The following is a 21,454-nucleotide window of genomic DNA, read 5'->3' on the forward strand; positions in this document are numbered from 1 at the left end:
GGCCCATGGGCCGCATGTGGCCTGCCAGATATTCCATCTGGCCCCTAAAAAAAACAGAAAATTAATATTAATCTGCCCTGAGCTGCCTGTCATGTGGCCCTTGATGGCTTGCCAAAACTCAGTAAGCGGCCCTCCACCCAAAATAACTGCCCACCCCTGGCCTGAAGGCATGGTTAGTACGTAAGTACAATACAGCAAATAGAGAGAAAAAGGGTAGGACATTCTACTGAGTATGTGCAAATGCTGTTTCAGTTAACGACACAGTGAAATAATCTGAACACCTTTGCCTTGAGGGCTGAAAGAGAGAGAGTTCCCAGGACCACACCCCTGACAAAGATCAGCTCCATCACATATACATCAAATCACTACAACACTTTAAAAAAAAAAATTCTATTTTTTTTTAAAGAACTGTTCACAAACCATCTCTTCCCTAATCTTGTTCCTTTACATCTTTCTCCAAATTTAAGAAAATCATTCAACCAGAGCCAGGGAACAGGCATGGAAAATTTCAGTCCACATTGTTTTGTCAAAATAGTCTGTCAAAAGCTATAAGCAAACCAAAATAGAAAGTTTATAATAAATCTTAGGCAGCCCTAAAAATTGCTACTGCCCCAACCATGTTACAACAGTATGCCAGATATATGATTTATTACAGCAAGTACATATTTAGCAGGCTAAGGCATGGGTGTCAAACTCACTTGGGCTGGCAGGCCAGATTCATACCATGGGACTTCTCATGCGTCAGACAACCCACCTCCAACAGTGGGGAAAAAGAGCCAGCATTAACCCATATATGCTGATTATTTACCTTGGTCAGCCAGCATGGGCTGGAGGGAAATCCCCAACAGAGATCTCGACTGGATATTTGGTGTCAGGGCAACCAGCATGTACAGGGTTAACTGCATCACCGCTTACCTCACCATGACCAATAGGGGATCTCAACCCAGACATTCTGCAGTGGGATGATGGTGGGAGGTTAACCTCCCGAACACAGGATTAATACTGACCCTGGTCACCCTGTCACAGAATTTCTAGCCCCGTAGGCAGGATCTTATGGTGGGTCTTCTGGACCCCAAGAGGCCCCCACGCCAGATAGATCATTTCTACAGTCTGGATCCAGCCCATAAACCATGCATCTAACTCTCCTGATGTAAGGTATTTTAATCACTCTGCTGTAAGGTATTGTAATTACTCAAGGCTGCTTTTAAGACCATCATGCAGTGCATGTAATTCAAAATAAAAATGACCAGCAATAAATTTTAAAGCACTTTCAATACTACAAAATGTAACATGGATTTTAAATTGAGCTCTTTTAGGGTCTATTTTACTTTATTTCTATTCATACTTCTGCAAGTTCATCAGCTTTTTTTTACCTCCACCTTAGTAGTTCTTGAAGGACATGGCTATTTTGCACAAAGGCTAGGTTTTTGATCATCTGAAAGCTATGAAATTTAGAATCAGCCAATCTGCTGCAAAAGTTTATTACAGAAGTCCATGTTCAACTCCAAGTAAATTAGATGAATAAGTGTACTACCTGATGTTCCCCAAGCACTGTCTCTCCACTGATCTCCCAGAAATATCCCTTTTGGTCCATCCTTGCTGGAATCATCAGATTCCCAAAACTTCTTACCCGGCAACAGCTGCTGTAAATAAAAAAAACAAGCCTATTTAAAACCAGCATAAAAATGGCAGTGTAAGCTATAAACATTTTCTTTCTAGCACAAAAAAAGAATCTGAATATTTACATGCTCCTAGGGTGAGAACCATGAAGCAACTGTGACACCCTGTGGAAGCACAAAGCAACTCATAACCAAAAGAAGGGTTCTTTATTTGTCAAAGCAAACACACAATACAGGCAATCACAAGCTTCTATACATGAAGAGCCACCTGTAACAGATAGATTAGTTTAAAAAACATGTTCTGGTCAAAATGTGCCATAATAATTCAGAAAAACATTTGAATTAACAGCTATCTATGAAACAAAACACTGATTCATACAGAATCTACATTTATTACACAATAGATTTTCTTAATCTTGTAAACTGCAGAACATTCAGAGGTGCTGAGGGCTTTTAACTCTCTCTGCCTTCCACAGGAGTTGAGAGCACTCAAAGCTTTGCAACATATTCATAAACACCAATAAGAGTGAACAGTTTTGGGCCACTGAATCTACACAGCTTCATGCCGTTCTGAAAAGTATTTATTTTTTTTCCTTTTTATTTAAGCAAGAAACAAAACAGCTTCAGCTTAAATGAATTCCAATGAGGTTGAGTGATGGCAAAAAAGGACAGATTTAACTGTACACCCTATATAGCAGATATTCCTGAAAATATCAATTCCAAATAAAAAACAAACCAAACCCTGGCTTGTGGCACCTACAGATGGTTAAAACAATTTCAAATCCTTAGATGGTAACAGTAACAATCTCTAAATTAAATCCTTAATCCCAGTGCAAGGAAGAGAAACAGAAACAATAGCACATCCATAGGAAGGTAAATTTAGCTGCTGAATTCTGGATAGAATGAAAGGAACTGGAAGATTAGCTAGCACATCCCAGCGATTTAGTTCAGATTCCTATAGTATGAAACATCTTGGGACCAGCCATAGTGCCCTACATATTAAACATGCTAAACAGCCGAGTCTGTAAAGTTCAGCTGTAGATGAATTTACGGATTACTAGACTGAAAAAAGCAAGCATTAATGATTTATAAAAGGAGAGAACTTTATATTCTGGCCGGGGGGGGGGGTTAAGAAGCAGTTACGAAAGTCCTAGTCAGTACTTATTTTTAACTTGAGGAAGTCCCATTCCATTCAGAAACACGTAAAACAACATCTCTGCAACAGTGGACAGCCCTAAATTCATGGATTTGGGTAACGAGAATAGTAGGTTAAAACTAGAGACGCGGAACATACAGCACCTAGGGCAGTTTTACCTAGAGGAGAGAGTTCAGGAGAAAGGTGAACTGGGCAGAGCCGTTGCCAAGATCTGCAGTACAAAGCCACACTGGAAGGGGCATTTGGTGGGGTGAGGTGGGCGCAGGGTGAGCAATGGCTTCCGGCCACTGGAGATGGGTCCAGATCCAGCCCCTGGAGATGGGTCCAGATCCAGCCCAAGAGGTGACTCGCGCTCTGGATCTGGCTGGGGGGAGCGGCTGACAAACTAGTTTGACACACCTGAGTTAAACAAATGAGCACAAAACAGGTACTGCAAGAAAAGTGATATCAAATACTACCCTAGCCCATGAAAAGAAGAATTCCCCGAGTCATAAAATTACAAGAGATAAAAGGTGGATTACATACAGTTATATAACTGACAGTGATGTTGCTGGATATCTAACAGTACTGCGTTGGCACCATGGCAGTCAGATTATAAACCTTCAAGAGGAGGTTAGACGAGTATTTAGCTGGGGTCATCTAGACCCAGCACTCTTTCCTGCTTATGCAGGGGGTCGGACTTGATGATCTATTGAGGTCCCTTCCGACCCTAACATCTATGAATCTGTCTGATGAAAGGAGGTGGTGAATGGATAAGATCAATTATAGGAATTACATAATCATTTCTTATGGTAAGAAAAAACAATGAAAGCGAATTGGCCCAAAAACACCTGAATGCTTTACCAGAGTGTCTGCACAAGTAGAGGACAGAGACCAAGCTGAAATGGTACAATTAACAAACAGGACTACTGCTGTTATAGCCACAAACCTCCAGCTGCCTGCTTTAAAACCAAGAAAATTCAGAGATAGCAGAACACACACATGATCCTACTTAACCACTGAACAAATGCTCCACCTCTCACGTGGCCCTAGCCAATCATGGGCATAAACTAATACGTAAGGAGAGGCAACCTCCAAAATACGGAAGGTCTAATCAGGGGATGATGTTCTCTGCTTAGTGGTAAAGCCAGAAATACGCTGGGCTCTAGATCTAAGCAGAGAGGCCTACTATGCCTCGGAGGGTTAAGAGACAGACAGGATTTGCCTTCAGGAGGATTAGTTTACTCCACAGGACTCAGGATGGAAATATTCAGGTTAGGTATTATGCCATGTATCGCAAAAAGATGTAAATACAAATAAGTCTAGGAAGCAGAACCATCTCAACGAAATTGCAATTTCCTCTTTTTTTGAATCACTCAGATAAACTCCCTTCCCCTTGTCCACCTTGTCCTTCAACCTCATCAGGCAATCAAAGGGATTCAATTTTTACAAAATGAGAAGTATGACTTCCCAAGTAAAGAAGAATATGCAGGTTGCAGTAAAGAAAAAAAAAATAAGGTAAGCATATACACCCACTATCTACTTCTATCATTACTGGATATTAAAAACCAATGACCTATCCTACTCTTTAAAAAATGGGTTAAACTCTCTCTCACAAGTGAAACAGTTACACATGAGCTAGCAAGAAACCTATGGCATTCATCAGTCCTTAGGTTCTGATTTTGTAATGTGTAACTACAGAGCACAACGGGCTCCTCTTAGCAGAAGCAGAGAAAGATGGCCAAGTATTCTCTCACACTGACCTTTCCATACCAAGTCTGAAATTTCCAATCATAAAGTACCAAACTTTAATTGCATCCTCCATTATTTCAATATATGAAGACTCCACCACCTCAGGTGGTGACCTTGCCTGCTATTTTTGTGTCTTGCTCACCAATTTAAATTTCTCAAGGTACTTCAATTCATTTTCAACCTTATTTTTAGGAGCAAGTCATTCGCCACCACTGCTCCAAAAATTTAATGATCCCCCAGTGAGGATTCTGACACTAGTGGTATTAGTCACCACCTACATTTCTCATCTTCTTTCTTTAGATACAACAGAACTGAAGCATTTAGGAGATCTGAAAAATAGTTTGCTCTGTCTGCACCCTTCACTCCTGGAGCAGTCAAGTGTTATGTAAGGGTTTTCCCCTTCTGTCCTTTCATACTCTGGGACTCAATGCCACCCAACTTCAGAGCAGCTGGGGCCCACACTACTCTAGCAACATCCCCTCTTCCCTCCTGACCTCTCTCTGCCCCACACAATCTCCATGAACAAGAGCAAGGGCAGGAAGCTGGAGAGAGAGCGAGCACAAGCCCAGACATCCTGGTTGCAGCATCAGCAGCCGCAGCAGTGATGGGATAGGTACCTAGGAAGGACCCCAGGCTGCAAATAAATCCTTTGTAAGCTGTATGCCACCCATGGACCGTGAGTTAGACAGCTCTTCTCTGATCTAATTCCTAATACAATCTGTGAAAGCTAAAGTTAGCAACTGGGGTAGGAAACTGTTCTTCTAAAGCATGTGTGGGCTGATACGACCTGTGGACAGATCTTGCCTGACTGGATCTGACTCGTGGCTGCCCCCACAGCACTCTGCATGGGGCCAAGCCCCTGCTGTTCCCCCTGAGGCTGCCTGCACCGTGCTCCTGCCCACACTGCACCTGCTGGCTCAGGCACCAGCCAGCAAGTGCAGCTTCCAGGACTGTTTCTAGTGCTGCTCTGCTCCTTCCACCTCCAGCAAGAGCCACCAGGCTGAAGCTTCCCCCCGCCCACCTCAAGCAGCACAAGAGGGGCAGGACCAGGAGGAGAATCCACCACTGGAGGCAAGGGATGCAGAGCAACACCCAGTCAGCCGTAGCTGCAGCCACACCAGAAACAGTCCTACCAAAAGCCGCGCATGCTGGCTGGGGCCCGAGGGGGAGCTTCAGCTGGGCGGCTCTGCCCTAGTACATTGGGCTCGGGCTCCAGCTCCTAGCTGCCTTCCCCCCTGCTCCTCCTGCCCAGCACAATGAGCAGTCATGGCACAAGCTGCTGCTGCCGGGACATCAGGACAAGTTCCCCCCACCATGGGCTATAGTGCAGACTCCCCAAGAGCTGCCACTCTGGAGACCACCTGAATCAGCACCCGAGGTTAGCACCTAAAGTTATATTACTGGTGAATTTAGTTCTGGTATCACTCTTGCCAGCAATCTAGCTCATGGGAATTTCCCATAAAAGAAAAATTACTGTACAAGTCTCTTATCCCATCCACTTTCAGACCAGGGTGGAAAGTGAAATGGACCTGCCAAAACCGTTACCTAAAAAAGAACCTTTACTTATTTTCTAGGATGGTAGCTGAAAATGCAAATGAGGATGAAGTATTCTGTATAAGTCACACCCCCTGTAAGGGAAAAGGAAGTGAGATAAGGCAAGCAGTGGGGTTGCAGGAACAAGGAATAATCTTTTACAATGTTACATGATTTGTTTACAATGAAAATGAACTCCTTTCATGAATGCCGAATCATTTTTAAAAGATTTTTCCCTCTCACACTGGAAGTAACATGATGCATGATATTCGGACCAGTAAAAAAAGGTAATTATTTCCATTAAAAAAAAATTTTTTTTTAAAGGAACCTATCTGAAATATTGCAAGACGAGTCAGCAAAGTAATTGCACGTCTCAATGGGGGTGAGAGAGTAGTTTGCCAGACAGCTGTTACGTTTTTATATAATTTTTCAGTGCAATTGCTTTTAAAACTTCAGGATGCAAATTGCTTTAAATAGCCATAGTCCTAAAAATGTTCTTATCCTCTGAAAGAAATGAAATTTAGGCTTCACTATTATACAAATACCTTAGCAGATGAAATCAGCGGCAGGAAAATAAGCAGTCAGCATTTTTTCATTATTAAATTTTCAGAATTCAATGTTTCTTCCAGGTGGAATTTAAACATTGACAATTAAAAATTAGAGTCTTAATGTTACATGTAGGGGTGCACCAATAGAGATTTTGGGGCCAATATCAATAGCTGATTTTAAGGATGTATACCGGCTCATACCAATCTGATTTTCATACAGCTGTGAGCAGCTGGTAAGTCTGTTGTGGTAGAAGGGGAGGGGCATGGGGGGGAGGGCAGATCAATGCCCCCCACGGTGAGGGAGGGAGGGAGTGGGGCAGGGGCTGAGGCAGAAGCTGCCCAGCCAGCGTGAGGCAGGGTGCGGGACAGAGCCATGGCTCATCCGGGGGGCGGCTCACACTGCTGCATGTACCCTGGAAGGGCATGGGGGGGGAGGATGTGTGCCCCCCAGATCTGCCGGGGGGCAGGAGAAGGGGGACAAACGCTGCAGCTGTAGGCTGGGGTTGCACCGGACTCTTCCTGGCATGTGGTAGGGGGAGGGGGAAGGCTAAGTGGGGGAATACACTCAGGACGGTGGTGGTGCTGGGAGGGAGGGCTATGGTGAAATTTGGAGTTGCTGCAGCTGACCCCCCCGTAGCCCCTCTCCCAATGTCGCCGCTGCCTGCCCCAAGTGCAGCCCAGCCCAGCCCAGCCTCCCACTGGGAAGAGCCTAGCATTGCCCTGGCCCCAGCCCGCAGCCGCAGCCCCTCCCCCTGCACAGATGTGGGGACACCCCTCCCTCCCCATGCCCTCCCAGGGTGCGCACAATGGCAGGAGCCGCCCCCCAGCCCTGTGCCCCCCGGACAAGCCGCGGATTCGTCCTGGGCAGCACCTGCCCCACTCCCTCCCTCACCACAGGAGGCATTGATCTGCCCCCACCACACCCATTCCCTCCCTCTCCCCTTCCAGCACAACAGACTTACAAGCTGCATTTAGCTCTCCAAGCTGCCAGGCTGTGCGTGTAGCACGGGCCTTTATCAGCCAAATTAACCAGCCACATCAGGCCGATTTCTGATACAATCGATTTTCTTTATAATCGGTGCCGATCCGATACTGGACCAAGGTATCGGTGCACCGCCAGTTGCATCTGATATTTTAACATGTAAAGAAAACAAAGTTTTCAATAAGAGCTCTTCCGACTGTTTTTTTAATTCTTTCCAATTTTGTAAAACATACTTACAACTTCCAATTATACACTGTGAATCATCATGTGTATGAATTTTGTTTTCTATATAAATGCATAAACTCTTTGCCATAATTCTCTGATTAAACAAAAGAGGTAAAGGGGAAGATCATAGAAAATTCAACATTTAAAAATTTATCCTGAAGAGCTTGGGTATTCTAAAATTTTGGGGGTATTTTAAATTTTTTTAATTGAACCCTGAACCACAAGCCAGAGGTGATAAAATTCTGCTTAACACCATGCTACTTTCCCTTGCCACACTTAACTTTGCCCCACTGTTAATTTTGTATGTCGTTTTGTGAAGGCACAACAGCAGCTCTACATTTAAAGTTTTCTAGTGTTGACAGAGAAAGAAAATGTCAAAATACCTTGTCCTGCTTACACACGGAATATTGTGCTATCTTTATTCAACCGCAGTAAAATCCTTAGAAGACAGCACTTAACAGCTTGATGATGATTGTTTAACAAATCCTGTCTCTTAAGCTATTAAGAGCTGTTCTGCTCAAACATAAAGGCTTTACAACAGACGCAGCAATTAGCAAGGCATAAAATTATGAAACAGGTTTCTAACATAAGGATCATTCAGTAAATGTTCCACATTGTGGCAGGGTTTCTTAAAGGAAAACTCTAGAAATCTGAAGAAGAAAATCTTTGAAAATCTACACTTTAAAATGTAAGCTAAAATGGGCCTGAATCTTGCACAGAAACAGATTTCCATGTTGGGGAACAAAATTGTTTACTGCACTCTATTCCAGAGTCATAGAAAATGTTACTCAAGTACATTAATACTGACAGTAGGTAAAGTTAAGAGGAAAAAGAATTTCTTCACTGTAACTCTAAAATGTGTCAGCACAAAACAGTGTTTCCAGATATTAAAAAAAGGCAATTTAGAAACAAGTGATAAAGTGACATAAGAGCCTAGCTTCCATGGAGACAGGACTATAAACTCAACCAAATCAGTAAGTGAGTGATTTAGACATTTAACAATAAACTAGGCACACACTGTAAAAGAAGATAGCAATACTGGCTGTGACACAGTAACAGCAGCCTGAGAACTCAGTATAACTGTAAATGGATGTGTTGCTCTTAAATAGTATCTTTGCCTGCCTCTTCCCATTGATTGGCTGTGAGGGCTGCCCATCATGTGGCCCTGCCTCACTCCATCAATTGATGAAGAGGGATGGAGCCACGTGACAGGCAGCCCTTGCAGTCACTCAGTGGGGAGGCCAGCAGCCATCCTGTCGGCAGCCCTATGAGCAGGAAGTCCCTTATCCCCCTTCCCCACTCTGGTAAGCTGCCACAGCACCCTGAGAACTGCTGGCTCCCTCTGGGGGGCCCACATTTTGTTTTCAGTAAGTTTTCTTAAGGCTCCATCATGCTACAAGTGCCACAGACTTAGTAGTACAAACTAGATGTCTATAAACAATCTCTGTGTTCTCTCAAGCACACCTGATGGATTCTTCCCCTTTGTTCCAAATGCTCAACATCTCCTTTTGTTTTCCCCAGCATTTGAAGAAAAGGAAGAGGGGGAACCAAATCAGCACAGATTTAACACCTGAATTGCTCTGACTAAACTTCCTAGATCTCCTTGCTTTCATAAAAATGTAAAAGTAATGTAAGCCAAAGCTAAATAAAAACAGAATAGATCTACAGGCTATGTAGGGGAAGTTGCTCAGGTGATTGTAGAAAAGGACCCTTAAGAGTGGTGATCACAACCACTGCCTTTCAATTCTGGCACAGAGTAAGAAGTCTATTTTTTCAAACCACTGTCCTTTCCCAAACATTTAACTGATAGGATGAGAATCATACTTTTTAAAAAAAATTAAAAAATGAAGATATTTGCATGGTAAATATTCAGTATATTTTAAGATAGATTAATCTGTTTCAGAACCTCTAAAACTTTACATGCTTGTAATCAACTCCACCTTCCTCCACCCTCCCCTTCAAGAATGCTGTGTTGCATTTGGTTTTTTTGATGTTTTCAAAATTATGACAAAACATTAAGCTGTTTGGTAACCGCATTAAAATGCCCTGATTTCTCTACAGATTTTAAAGAACTCAAATAAATTAAACACAACATGCTGATGTAACTGGCTCAGTACTACACAGAGGAACTAGAAAAGAGCCAGGAAGGAAAAAGAAAAGCAGAACAGATCTTCCAAAAACAGGTTTGCTCCAATTTATGAAATAATGCAATTCCTAAACAGTGTACCTTTTGAAATTTGTTTGACATCCCTGACTATAATAAATCAGTATTATAGAATGTGCAGTCTTATAGTATGTAAAAAACAGAACAGTTACAGGGGAAACAAGTGAGCCAGCATCTGAAAGATTTGGAAACAGATTTGATGCTCCATTTCTTCCAAAATATTATTAAGATAAATAAATTAAAGGTTTGCCATCCAAACATATACAGGAACAGCCTTAAATATTTAGTAAACCAACTAATGTGATCTGATATCACCTATTAGATGCAGCGCGGGCGTTTCATTGGTCTTAGCAGATATTCTGAAAGAGTCTGCATACCTTCAAGAAAAACACCTTTAAGGGATGTGCTAAAAATATTCAAGTACATTTGTGCCTCCAGTAATTCTACTCTGTAACTTTTCATGAAACACGCACAAGCTATCACAGCAGTTTTACGTGGACTCTACATAACATTTACTGACAAAGGGTCTTTGTCACCTTTTAGTCAGAAGTCACTAGATAGCCTTACAAAGCCTATATAATAGACATTTCCATACCTTCTAATTTAAATAGCAAAGGCTTGATGACTTCTATAAGGTCTCTCACAGGCAAACATGTTCGTACAACTCCATTAGAATTAACTGGGTTTATTTATTTATTTATGGGGGGGTGGGGGGGGGGTTATAGCAAGAATACTGTTATAATTAATTCTAAATTTAAAGGCAAGAATCTTATTCTGGTATACCAAGTCATTTAATTTTTGTTTATTGGACAAGTGGCTTAAATTAGACTGTGTTTACTCTAACTTGTTCCAGTTAATCATATACTGTAACTGCTAGCTAGCTTGTACATTTTTTGAGTCAATTCTTACAAAGATGAAACCTAAAGATTTGAAAATCAGCATGTTTTAGTCTTTTAATAAATCAAATCACAGTTGGGTCTGCAGATACAGGAAGTTCCCCGTCTTGATTTAAAAGTTGGCCACCTTTCAGCAAAGTCACAATCCAGGAGATTTTAACAGCAAAGGCTATGTGAATAATATGCACAGATGCAAACATTTTGTAGAATAAGGAGATGGAAGCCACCTGGGAACATATCCACTCCGCTTTAAAGCCAAGTCACGCCTCCTGGATTTGCATTCACATCAGTTAATATTCTCTGCATTTAACAAAATCTGACTATTAGAAGGGATGGAAGAAACCAGAATGACTGATCTAATGTACTTCCAGTCACAGCTTTTCTGGTAAGGCTGGAAAAGTCATCTTCAGAAGTAAATCAGCACAAAAAAAAGAAAGAAAAGGACAGTTAAAAAACAACCACCATCATCACCACCGCCACTGGTGACTCTGAAAAGTATCAAAGGTAAACTACAGGAAAGACAATTAATGGAAGGAATGATGCTTCATTTACCTGGCAGGGTAAGATGCTACTGGGGTTGAGAAGTTAGCAAGCTGCCCTGACAGGTAAAAGTGATGGTAAAGAGGAGTACTCCTGCCACAAAAGGCAAATACTTCCCTGAAATGTGTGGGAGCTAAGAACCTCACCTCTACCCTACTCCTATAGTCTTTCATAGCAATAGCAAGAAAAAATCTGCTGTGTGTGTACTTGTGCAGACCACAGGGCTTACTCTCTCCTTGTGCCTTGTGGGGTGCATGATACCCAGTAAGTTCAAGAAAAGAGACCAGACTACTTCCATGAATAAACTGCCACAGCTTGAAAGATCAGCTTGTACCAGTTCAGAAACATATGCAACCTGAGGAGTCCTCTCGCATCCCAACATACCTGGACAGTACTGGATCTCCTGAAACACTGCTCCTCAGGATAGAGCTCAACAGTGAATCACAATGACGAAGGCATGTCGCACAGATCTGAAGTGGATGTTAGCTGCCCTAGAGTAACTGCCTGTGTGTACACAATTACCCCATGATAAATGGAAACCAGAATATGGTAGCTTAGCTCTGTTTCACTAAGAGGGAAGTTAAACCCAGGTAGCTTCCACTTACCAAGAGGTAAGAGCAGATACAGTCAGTTAGTGTACATAAGCTGCTCTGCAATAAATCCCTACCCACTTTTAACTGAATGTAGTTAGTTGATTAACTTCTTCATAACCTAAATGCTGCCATACGGTCATGGGCCTTACAAAAGTGACAAGTTCTAGCCACAAGCAGCCTCCACCCAGCTCTGCTTGCTAAGTCTTTTTGAATGGTGGACAAAGGGACCAGACCTCAAGTGGTTGTGCTAAAGTCCCTGATACAATGTGTTTTTTGTTCACTTGTAGAGTGATGCATTTTAGGAAGCTGTAATATTTTGTTTTGAATTGTTGCTATACAGAAATTATAAAACTATGCCACGTTCTCCATTACTCACAGCACTACAAACAGGCTTTTAACAGTAACTTGACATTCTACATCATTAACATCCCCGCCCCTATAATATGCATCAGTATTTTTGGGAAAATTGAATTGAACCATTTAACCTCCTGACCGAGAAGAAAACATCCAATCACCTTAAGTTACGTTGTTTGAAAGCCACATTAGCTTAGTAACAACTAAGGTTAATACCTAAAGGTCGTTTAACAATCTGTTGTATAGAGCACACTGAAGTGGTCTGAGGAAGTGTCCACACCAAAACACCAGTTTTTTTTGCTTAAGAAAAGACCAAGGATTGAATACCTTTGTAGACTCGCATACACTTTTTACTCTAAGTTTGTCCCTCTGGGTCAAATTCAATGTACACTAAGCCATACCTGAGAAGTTTGGGCTAGCCCTGCCCCTTCTGTGTCCATACAGAAGACACCCTGTGCCCAGAACTATGATTCTACATTGCTCATAAAACACCATATTTAAAAAGAATGAAAATGAAAGATTAACTTTTGCCAAAGCAAAATTAGAAAGTCATCAGGATGTATATAGTGAATTCTACACCCAAAAATACTAAACTCTGCTGCAGACTAGAATAAGAAAGGTTGAGAGGAATGACTTTCTTTCCTATTGGTATTAGCAAAAGAATAACATTAGAAGAAAATTAAACCAGAGAAGCTATTGTATATTCAAGTTGGGCTTTCTCCTCACAAAAGTACATTTAACAGATCCATACTAGAGAGGAATTTCGTAATACTCTATTTATGTGGCAAAGCATTTTTCCTTGGCTTAAGGAGACGGTGCAATTATTTTTCTTAATGAACATCTGTATATTAGACCTTAAATGTTGGAGGCTGCAAGTGGGAGAGGAACAGTGGAAAAAATCTTCATCGTACCCTGTTCATTCTCCCTTTCAGCATCCACTCTGCCACCATGCAATGCAGGCCTATTTGCTATGCCAAAGAAAACATGGGCCTAGGCTCACCAGGAAAACTACAAGGCCCCTTTTAAACAGGGAGGCCACTAGAGGTATAAGAACTGAATACTTGGAACAACTAAAAAGAAAATAGGGATAGCAGTGACGGTCAGAGGTTTATAACAGGTTGCTTGGAGGGGGAGAGCAGACACCGAGCAGAGCATACCAGCCAGTGCCCAATGCCAATGCCCTTCAAAAGAGTCCAGGGGGCTTGTGGACACTGACCAGTGAAACACTGCTTGGAGATGTGAGCAAAGGAATGACAGGAAAACAGACTTACCCTTGCCTAGGTTCCCCTTGACCAGAGCCTCCTTCCAGGTCTAATACATGGGCAGCTTGGCCAGAGCAAGGAGGAGGTTGACCTGGAGGTCCTGGGACTTGGCAGGGCCATGGATGGGGAGTACATAAAAGAAAAGGTGTGGGGAGAAGAATTGCAGCCTGAAGGAAGTTCCTGGAGAGGTGGTAAAGGGGCTGCAGTATGGCTCAGTCAAGGCAGAATACTCGGCAAGTCAGATCTACAGTCTGACCCAATAAATGGCAGTTCTTATGTACTGAAATGGTTGCAATCTAAACAAATTTACTGCAGGGGTTTCTGCATGGGAATATATTTTTAAAAGGATATTCTATAAGAAAGGAGCTTTAAATTTAACTCATTTCCCTTTTTTTCCTATTTAAAAGCTTTATTACAAACCTCTTCAAATGACTATCCACGGGGGGGGGAAAAACCTTGGAACACTTGTTTTATAGATGTCTATTTTGCCTATGACATCATGGGATGAATCATCCACTAATGGCAACTTTATCCTCAAATGTGCCATTTACATTTTTACAAGCCAATAACTTCGGAGCCTAATAATTAAATGATGGAGAGTCCTGAGGAGGGTGGAAGAAAAAATTGGTTTTGTGGTGATACAGGTAAAGTGATAGATGGCTGGAGTAACTAAATTTCCAAGGGATGAAATAAATGTACATGGTGTATGTGTTTTGTTTTCTCATTATGCAAAGAGCTTGGTTAAGCAATGATACTAGAGGGACAGGGAAAAAAAAAAAAAAAAAATGATCTGCAAGTATATGAAAGATATAAAACAAAGAAGAAAAGGTATTTCAAGTGTAATAAAGGGACCAACCAACCAAAGGCAAGGAAAATTTACAGCATATACCAGAAAAATGGATCAGACTTTGGAAGTCTTTAGGATAAATAGCAGATACTCCCTTATTTGGAATTTAAGACAATGGATTTGGCCCTAGAAATTGTTCCACGGAGAAAAGGTCGCGTGTGACTGCAGATGAACCGCATGGGAACCAAGAACTGCAGAAATTATAAATGGAAAGTTAAAGATACTGGAGTAATCCCTTGTTGAAATCCTGTAGCCCTTGGACACTTTTACAACTAAAAGCTTAATAGCAATCAGACAGAACACAGATGCCAAAGAACTGTGCCCCTCCCCCACAGTACTCCACTATTACAAACAATTAACATTAGAAGAACAGTGCCAATGTCTGAGTTGTTAAACCAAAGAGCAACTATAGTATTTCCCAAAAATGGTACAAGATGAAGATCATTACGGGTTTTTGCAGAAATTTTATACACTGGACATAAACTAGCAAAAAGCTGTTCTCCTGACATGAGTAGAATACAACAACACATCATACAGACAAGTTCCTTAGCAAATGCTTTTTTGTTTTTTTGCAACCAGAAGGGCAGACAATAGCACTTCCCTTAAGAACCAGCCAGTCACTCAGACGGGACAAACAAAACTGATCTTTGAACTTGGCTGAAAGGGAACCCTTTGCGTAGAACATATTTTGCAACCGACAAAGATTTAAAATGGGACTGGTCATTTTTAAATATATCTTCTGCCCTTGGCTTAAATTTTTGTTGTCATCTTTTAAACCCTGTCAGAAACCGGTAATCTGCATTTCCTCTCAGGATACAAGATAACAGTAAACTGCTTCTTTCTTCTTTTAATAAAAAGCAGATAACCTCCTTCCCTATCCTCTGCTGCTTTTGCTCTAGCAAAGTTGCAGGAGAACTTTTACTCATACAAGTTCTTGGACTGAGAAGCAATTTAGTAAAAAGAAGGCCTCCTTCCCCAACCCTTTTTCTACTGCCCTTCAATTCAGAGTGCTGGGACAGAGCAGTGAAGGCATCTCACTAAAGCTTCAGAGCAATGAATTCAAGCCCTAATCCAGACTCAGGCCAAAAGCAACCCCCAGTCAACACAGCTGCGAACTGGTACATTCAAGATGGACAACTGAAGGCAGCCAGAAATGATGGTAATCTTACCACTCCCTTGTGTGGAACTGTCAAGGCACTGTCATGACTTCCCTATGGGGTGCTAGCCTCAGGAGAAGGACCGACCCTTGATGGTCAGATACCCACCCCACCCACTGTTGGAAGTAGCAGAAACAGGCACTTATCACTTTGAAAGCATGACATTAAGATAATTAACCACTTAATGCTCTGAGCGAACTATACACCTGTTTTACACTTCCTGATAATGGCTGAATGTACCCTGCAGTGACAAATGACAAGGATAATAATGGACTAAAAAGCCATGACATTCCTTCTAAAACAAAGCACTCTGAGGCAGCATACATTTCAGACGAGAATGGAGGATGAGTCTTTGAGTAGAGAATCTACCAGTCGCTTCTGAAGAACATCTCATCCCCTTATTGTGTCCCTTCCCATCATCCAATCTGTGATCTTTACTCAAATGTTTCACTTACCTCTCCCATTGCCCTTCCTTCTAGAGCCAATGCTTGAAAATCATGATTCAGTTCATCCATAGAACGCACCTATAAATAAAGGGGGAGGAAAAATATGAGAAAGTCTGTATTTCATTCCATTTAGAAATTAAAAAGCAATCAAGTTTATACATTTTTTCCAAGGTATAAGCTGCCAGTGAACCATAATTTATAAAATGAAAAGCACAGCACAGTTTAGGTCCAAAAAATACTTACCTTTAAAAACTTCACATCTGAAGTATCTTTTCTAGCAGATACAGAGAAATACTTGCTTATTTTGCCCAGAACATAGCTAAAAATCTAGTAACCACCCCCCCCAACACACACTAGGTTTACATTACAGTCTAATGCTGCGCCTAGACCTGTAGCAACATCAGTTACATTAGTATTCAAGAAAACATAGAAGTCAGGTAGAAAATAGTATAGGTCTCAAAAAGGGGCAGATGGAAGAACCGGATGGAACGGAAGAGAATTCAAGCAGCAAAATTCATGGGAGAAGGAAAAAAGAGGTGAAGAAATAGCAATGATAGAAACAACTAAATTAAAAAAAAAAAGTTAATTAAAAAAAGAATGAAAATGGTAGAAAGGAAAAAAGCAAGCCAACACATTCTCAACCTTAACTCCAGATGAATTAATTTATATCACCAATTGCAATCAAGATTTAAATGAACAAGCAGGAAATCTTGATTTGCATCATCAATTTCTTTCTTGGTTTGCGTGTGTGCTTTGTTATTCTAATGAAAAGTAGATGTTCACTGGTTCATGATTAAAATGATGATTTACATATAATTATAACCTTTAGAGTAAATTTGGTACTTTTTTTTGCTAACCAAGAGAATACAGTATAGTTACGTATTTTTATTTAAGCAATTATATAATTGAATACAATTATTCAGATGTTCAGTTTTCAGTTTATTAAAAAATAGTGAGTAATTATATTTCTGATTTACCAGATGAATTATTTACCTGATTTGTCAAGTGCCTTTGATGGAAATTGGAATTCAATTAAAATGCACAAACAGAATATTTTACAAACTCATTACGCAAACAGAAATACCCCGAGTTCTGGGGGAAAAGTATAAAAAAAGTTATCAAAATATTTTTGCATGTCAGAGCTGTTTTATTACATGAAGAAAATACCAGTAAACTCAACTGATTATTTATCTGCTGTGCCCTTTTAGATCTATTAATTTCATTCACTCTGGCATCAATTTTTTTCATAGATGGAAAGAGTAAAACAGACTTTCCTGATTTTTTCAACTCCCCCTGGTTTCTAAACTTTAAATCGAATCTCTGCTTTGAACAAGTCGTTGAACTGAACAGGCAGAATAAGTGGAGGGGGAGGGGGAAATAACTCTCTTTACACCTACATATCAAAAGCTGACTTAGCACTTCAATGAAATTTAGATCCAGGACCTTGTACCATTAGCTTGCTTTTAAGTGCAGGCTTGTCGGGGCTGCATCTAGTTAAATTGAGTAAACACATTCTGGTAAGTCTAGATCTTTGTTCTTTTTAATTAAATCTGAAATTTGTAAAACATTTAACAAAGATGAAATATGTTTCCAGTTTTATGTACCTTGCCTAGTGCTAGCAGAGAGATGTATTTATTATTTATTAGCGATGTATATACATTTCAGCCAGTCTACATGGACAGCTATCAGCAGCACAAGTTGGTAGAAACATTGTAGTTATATTTAAAGAACAGTATTATTAAACTCTTTCGACTCATAAGCACGTGCCAGAACATTCTATTTTTATGGCATTTGTTGAATAAAGCTACTTGAGATGTCAACATGTAAAAAGAACTGTATTCAACGAGTGACCCCAAGATGTTCCATCCCAAAAATTCATTTTTAAAGTGCTGGTAAATCTAGTTTAACTTAAGTCCAGCTCTTGTCATAGACTTAAGGGTTCAACCCTATAATCCACAAATGTAGCCACAGGAGCACCTTCAATTAATTTAAACATACCTACTACTCGCATATAGAATCCTAAAATCACAGAAAATTAGGGCTGGAAGGGACTTCAGGAGGTCATCTAGTCCAACCCCTTGCTCAAAGCAGAGCCATCCCCAGTTAGATCATCCCAGCCAAGACTGTCTAGATAGGTTTTAAAAACCTCCAAGGATGGAGATTCCACCACCTCTCTGGGTAACTGGCTCCAGTGTCTTACCACCCCTCCTAGTGAGAAAGTTGGCCATGTGTAGACAAAATGAGCAGCGCATGTGCACAGCACTTTGTAGCAAGCAAAGTGCTTTTGCACTGCTTTAATGGTGTCGGTGTTTGCACGCCTCGGTGGCGTATTGCGCATTAATTACAGTCTCTGTAGGAAATTCCGCAGCGTAGTGCACCTTAAATGACTTGAGGTGCAACAAACTAAAACTCCTTCAAGAAGTTTTAGTTTTCTGCCCCTACAGCCGCAGAGCGAAGCACTGGGCTCCGCGCAGCTCCGCAACCCTGCAGGGAGCCCTGCAAACAGCTTGGCAGCCAGGGAAAGCAGCTCTACCCGAGAACACTGGCAAGCCCGAGCCAGAACACTGAGGGAACTGGGCTTATTAAGCCAGTAGGAGAGAACACTAATTATTAATATATGCATTAAATATATATATATCATAGTAAGGCTGGTAAGTCTGTTGTGAGGTAAGCGGGGGGGGGGGGGTGGAGATAAAGGCCGCTGTGGGAGGTTGGGGGGGGGGGGGGCAGGGTGGTATGTATGGAGCTCCGGGGCGGGTCATGGGACACTTGGAACCCGGGTGGCTTGTCCAGGGGAGCGGGGGTTCCCGCTGCTGTACACACCCCCAGAGCAGGCACAGGGGGCACATTCTCCCCCAAAATCTGTGCATGGGGTGGAGGCAGCTGCTACTACAGGCTGTGCTCCGCACCCCACTGCTGGTGCCCCGGAAGCCACGTGATGCCATGCGTCTCCCACCACCAGGCAGGTGGCACAGGACACTGGCAGCAGGGTGCAAAACACAGCCCGCAGCAGCAGCCACCCCCACCCCACACACAGATTGAGGCGTCATGTGCCCCCTGTGCCTGCCTTGGGAGCCATCCTGGATGAGCCACCCAGGCTCCAAGCTACCCATGACCCCATTCACCTCAGCCAGTCTCTGCCCTACTCTCTTCCTCACCACAGGGGCCTCAATCGGCGCCCCCCACCCCTCCCCCACAAGAGATCTACCAGGGGGGGAGAGATTGCATGTGCTCAGCCCCCCCACCCAATCATATTTTCTTCCTCAGCCTATGGGGAAGGCATGGGGCAGGAACGAGCCACAAACAACTCATCTAGGGGGCACAGGTGCAGGGGGCAACTCCTGAAGCTACACACACCCCAGGAGGCATGGTGGACATGTGCCCCAAATCTGTGCATGGGGCAGGGCAGGCTGCCACTGCGGGCTGGGACCAGGGCTGCGCCAGGCTCCTCCCAGCAGAGGCCTGGTTAGGGTTGTGCTCGGGGTGGGCGGTGGCAGCTCTGGGAGAAGGGGTGCTACAGCAAGTTTTGGGGTGGCTGCAGTCCCCCCCATAGCCCTGATCCCAGCACCGCCACCGGCTGCCCCAAGTGCAGCCTGGCCCAGTCCCCCACTGGGAAGAGCCTGCCACCACCCTGGCCCCAGCCCACAGTGGCAGCCCACTCTGCTCTGCATGCAGATCGGGGGGGGGGCACACGCCCTCTCCATACCCTCCTGGGGTGCATGTAGCAGTGGGAGCCACACCCCCACAAACACCCTGGATAAGCCACAGCTCCATCCCGTGCCCTGCCCCTTCCCCTAGCCCCACTCTCTCCCTCACTGCGGGGCCCCCGCACGTCTCTTCCTTCCCCCCACCCCTTTCCCCACAGCAGACTTACCAGTCAACCCAGCTGGCTCCATGCTGCCAGGCTGCGCGCCTGGCCACTCATTTGTTCTACATACACCCTATGACCTTTTAAAGTACCCCTAGAGGTACGCATACCCCTGGTTGACAACCACTGATCTAGTCCAAGAGGCTGAACCCCCAGCCTACAGGCCAGATTCAGCCTCCCCAAACTGAATCATCTGGCCTGCAGATTCCCCCTGGATCCAAAAATTCAATGGCATGGAAACAGCGGCAGCATTAATTGCTGCTGCCTTGCTGCCAAATTATGGAACCTATGGGGAGCCCCACAGGCCACATAGCACAGCCCCGTGCACTAGATCAGGTATGGGCACTAGAACCCGAGCCTGGCTCATGAGGCACAATATAGCCTGTGGACTGGCTCTGCATCACTTATCCAGACTGTGGGACCAAAAGATTGAGCACCTAGTCTAGTCAGATCCTAGTCTAAGACTAGCCATTTCCTCAGTGATTACCAAGACAAATGCGCATCAACTAATATTTTTTTTCATGCTATAATAGTTCTTATTTATGCAAAGCAGGCAGGGCTAAAAATTGACTAACTTTTTTAATTTAATTTAAATTTTAATCCCTTTTTGGATTAAAATTTTAGTCTCAATTCAGGGGAGAGAATATAAAATAAAACCTAGTTTACCAGCCTCACCAAGTAAAGACCTGCATGACAGTTTAACTTCCCACTCATTTAGGCAAGCAACTCCACATCTTAGACGAGTGGTTCTCAATCGGGGAGCTGAGAGATCCCCTCAGGGTGCCACAATGCAGGCACCACCACTGAAGCCGAGTAAAAAAGTGGCCCACACACCTGGTATACAGTCAGACTGGGAAAAAGATGCAGTAGGCATATGGTCTCCTGCTTCATGAGTCAGCAGGAGAGCCATCTTGTGCTACAGCCCTTCCTGTTCAGGTCCCCCAAACCCCTCCTGTAAAAGAGGCAAAAAGGACAGTTCTACTTGCCCTGTGCTCCTGTTTCTAGGAGATGCCATGCAGGTTTAGACGAGGAAGGGTCACAGCATGAGCTGGCTCTCCTGCCTCCTTTAGGAAACCAGGAAACCCTAATGAGGCAAGAGAGCATACACGTGCCATGGCTCTTCCCCTGTCTGGCTGTGCAGCTGCACCCAGTTGAAAAGCACCAAGATAAACTGAGGCAGCACAACAGTGGTTCTCAGCTAGGGATACCACCACATTCAAAAAAAACTTGGAGAGGGATGCTCTGAATCTTAAAAGGTTGAGAACCACTGCCATAGATACCAGGCTTATTTGCCAGAGCGAACAGAATAAGAAGAAAGATGCATCAGACATGAGTGCCTGTATGAAACCAACAAAGCTGCTAGGATTCAAACTACATTCATCAGCCTCTACAGGTCATGCTTCTACTCATGGAACATTTTAAAAGTACAAAAATACTTGGGATGGCACATGAATAATATTATAGGGGTTCACATCTTAAATTAGGTAAAACTTGAACAAACTTACATGGGTCTAGCAGCACTGAAAAAAATCC

The 21,454-nt window shown here is 42.9% G+C and overlaps 1 protein-coding gene across 6 annotated transcripts in view; it reads right to left on the bottom strand.

Moving 5' to 3' along the window:
* Nucleotides 1–21,454, bottom strand: part of PUM1 (pumilio RNA binding family member 1) — a 132,025-nt gene that overhangs the window by 72,957 nt on the left and 37,614 nt on the right. For 5 of the 6 annotated variants that reach the window (XM_006269350.4, XM_006269349.4, XM_006269348.4 and 2 more), the window contains exons 3-4: nt 16,063–16,131; nt 1,535–1,643 (exon numbers count right to left, since the gene is read on the bottom strand). In XM_006269350.4, coding sequence (XP_006269412.2) covers nt 1,535–1,643; nt 16,063–16,131 — 178 coding nt within the window. The remainder of the gene's footprint in view (nt 1–1,534; nt 1,644–16,062; nt 16,132–21,454) is intronic. The other variant, XM_019488861.2, reaches the window with a different exon arrangement.

The sequence above is a fragment of the Alligator mississippiensis genome, chromosome 6 (genome assembly GCF_030867095.1).
Source record: "Alligator mississippiensis isolate rAllMis1 chromosome 6, rAllMis1, whole genome shotgun sequence".
NCBI lineage: Eukaryota > Metazoa > Chordata > Crocodylia > Alligatoridae > Alligator > Alligator mississippiensis.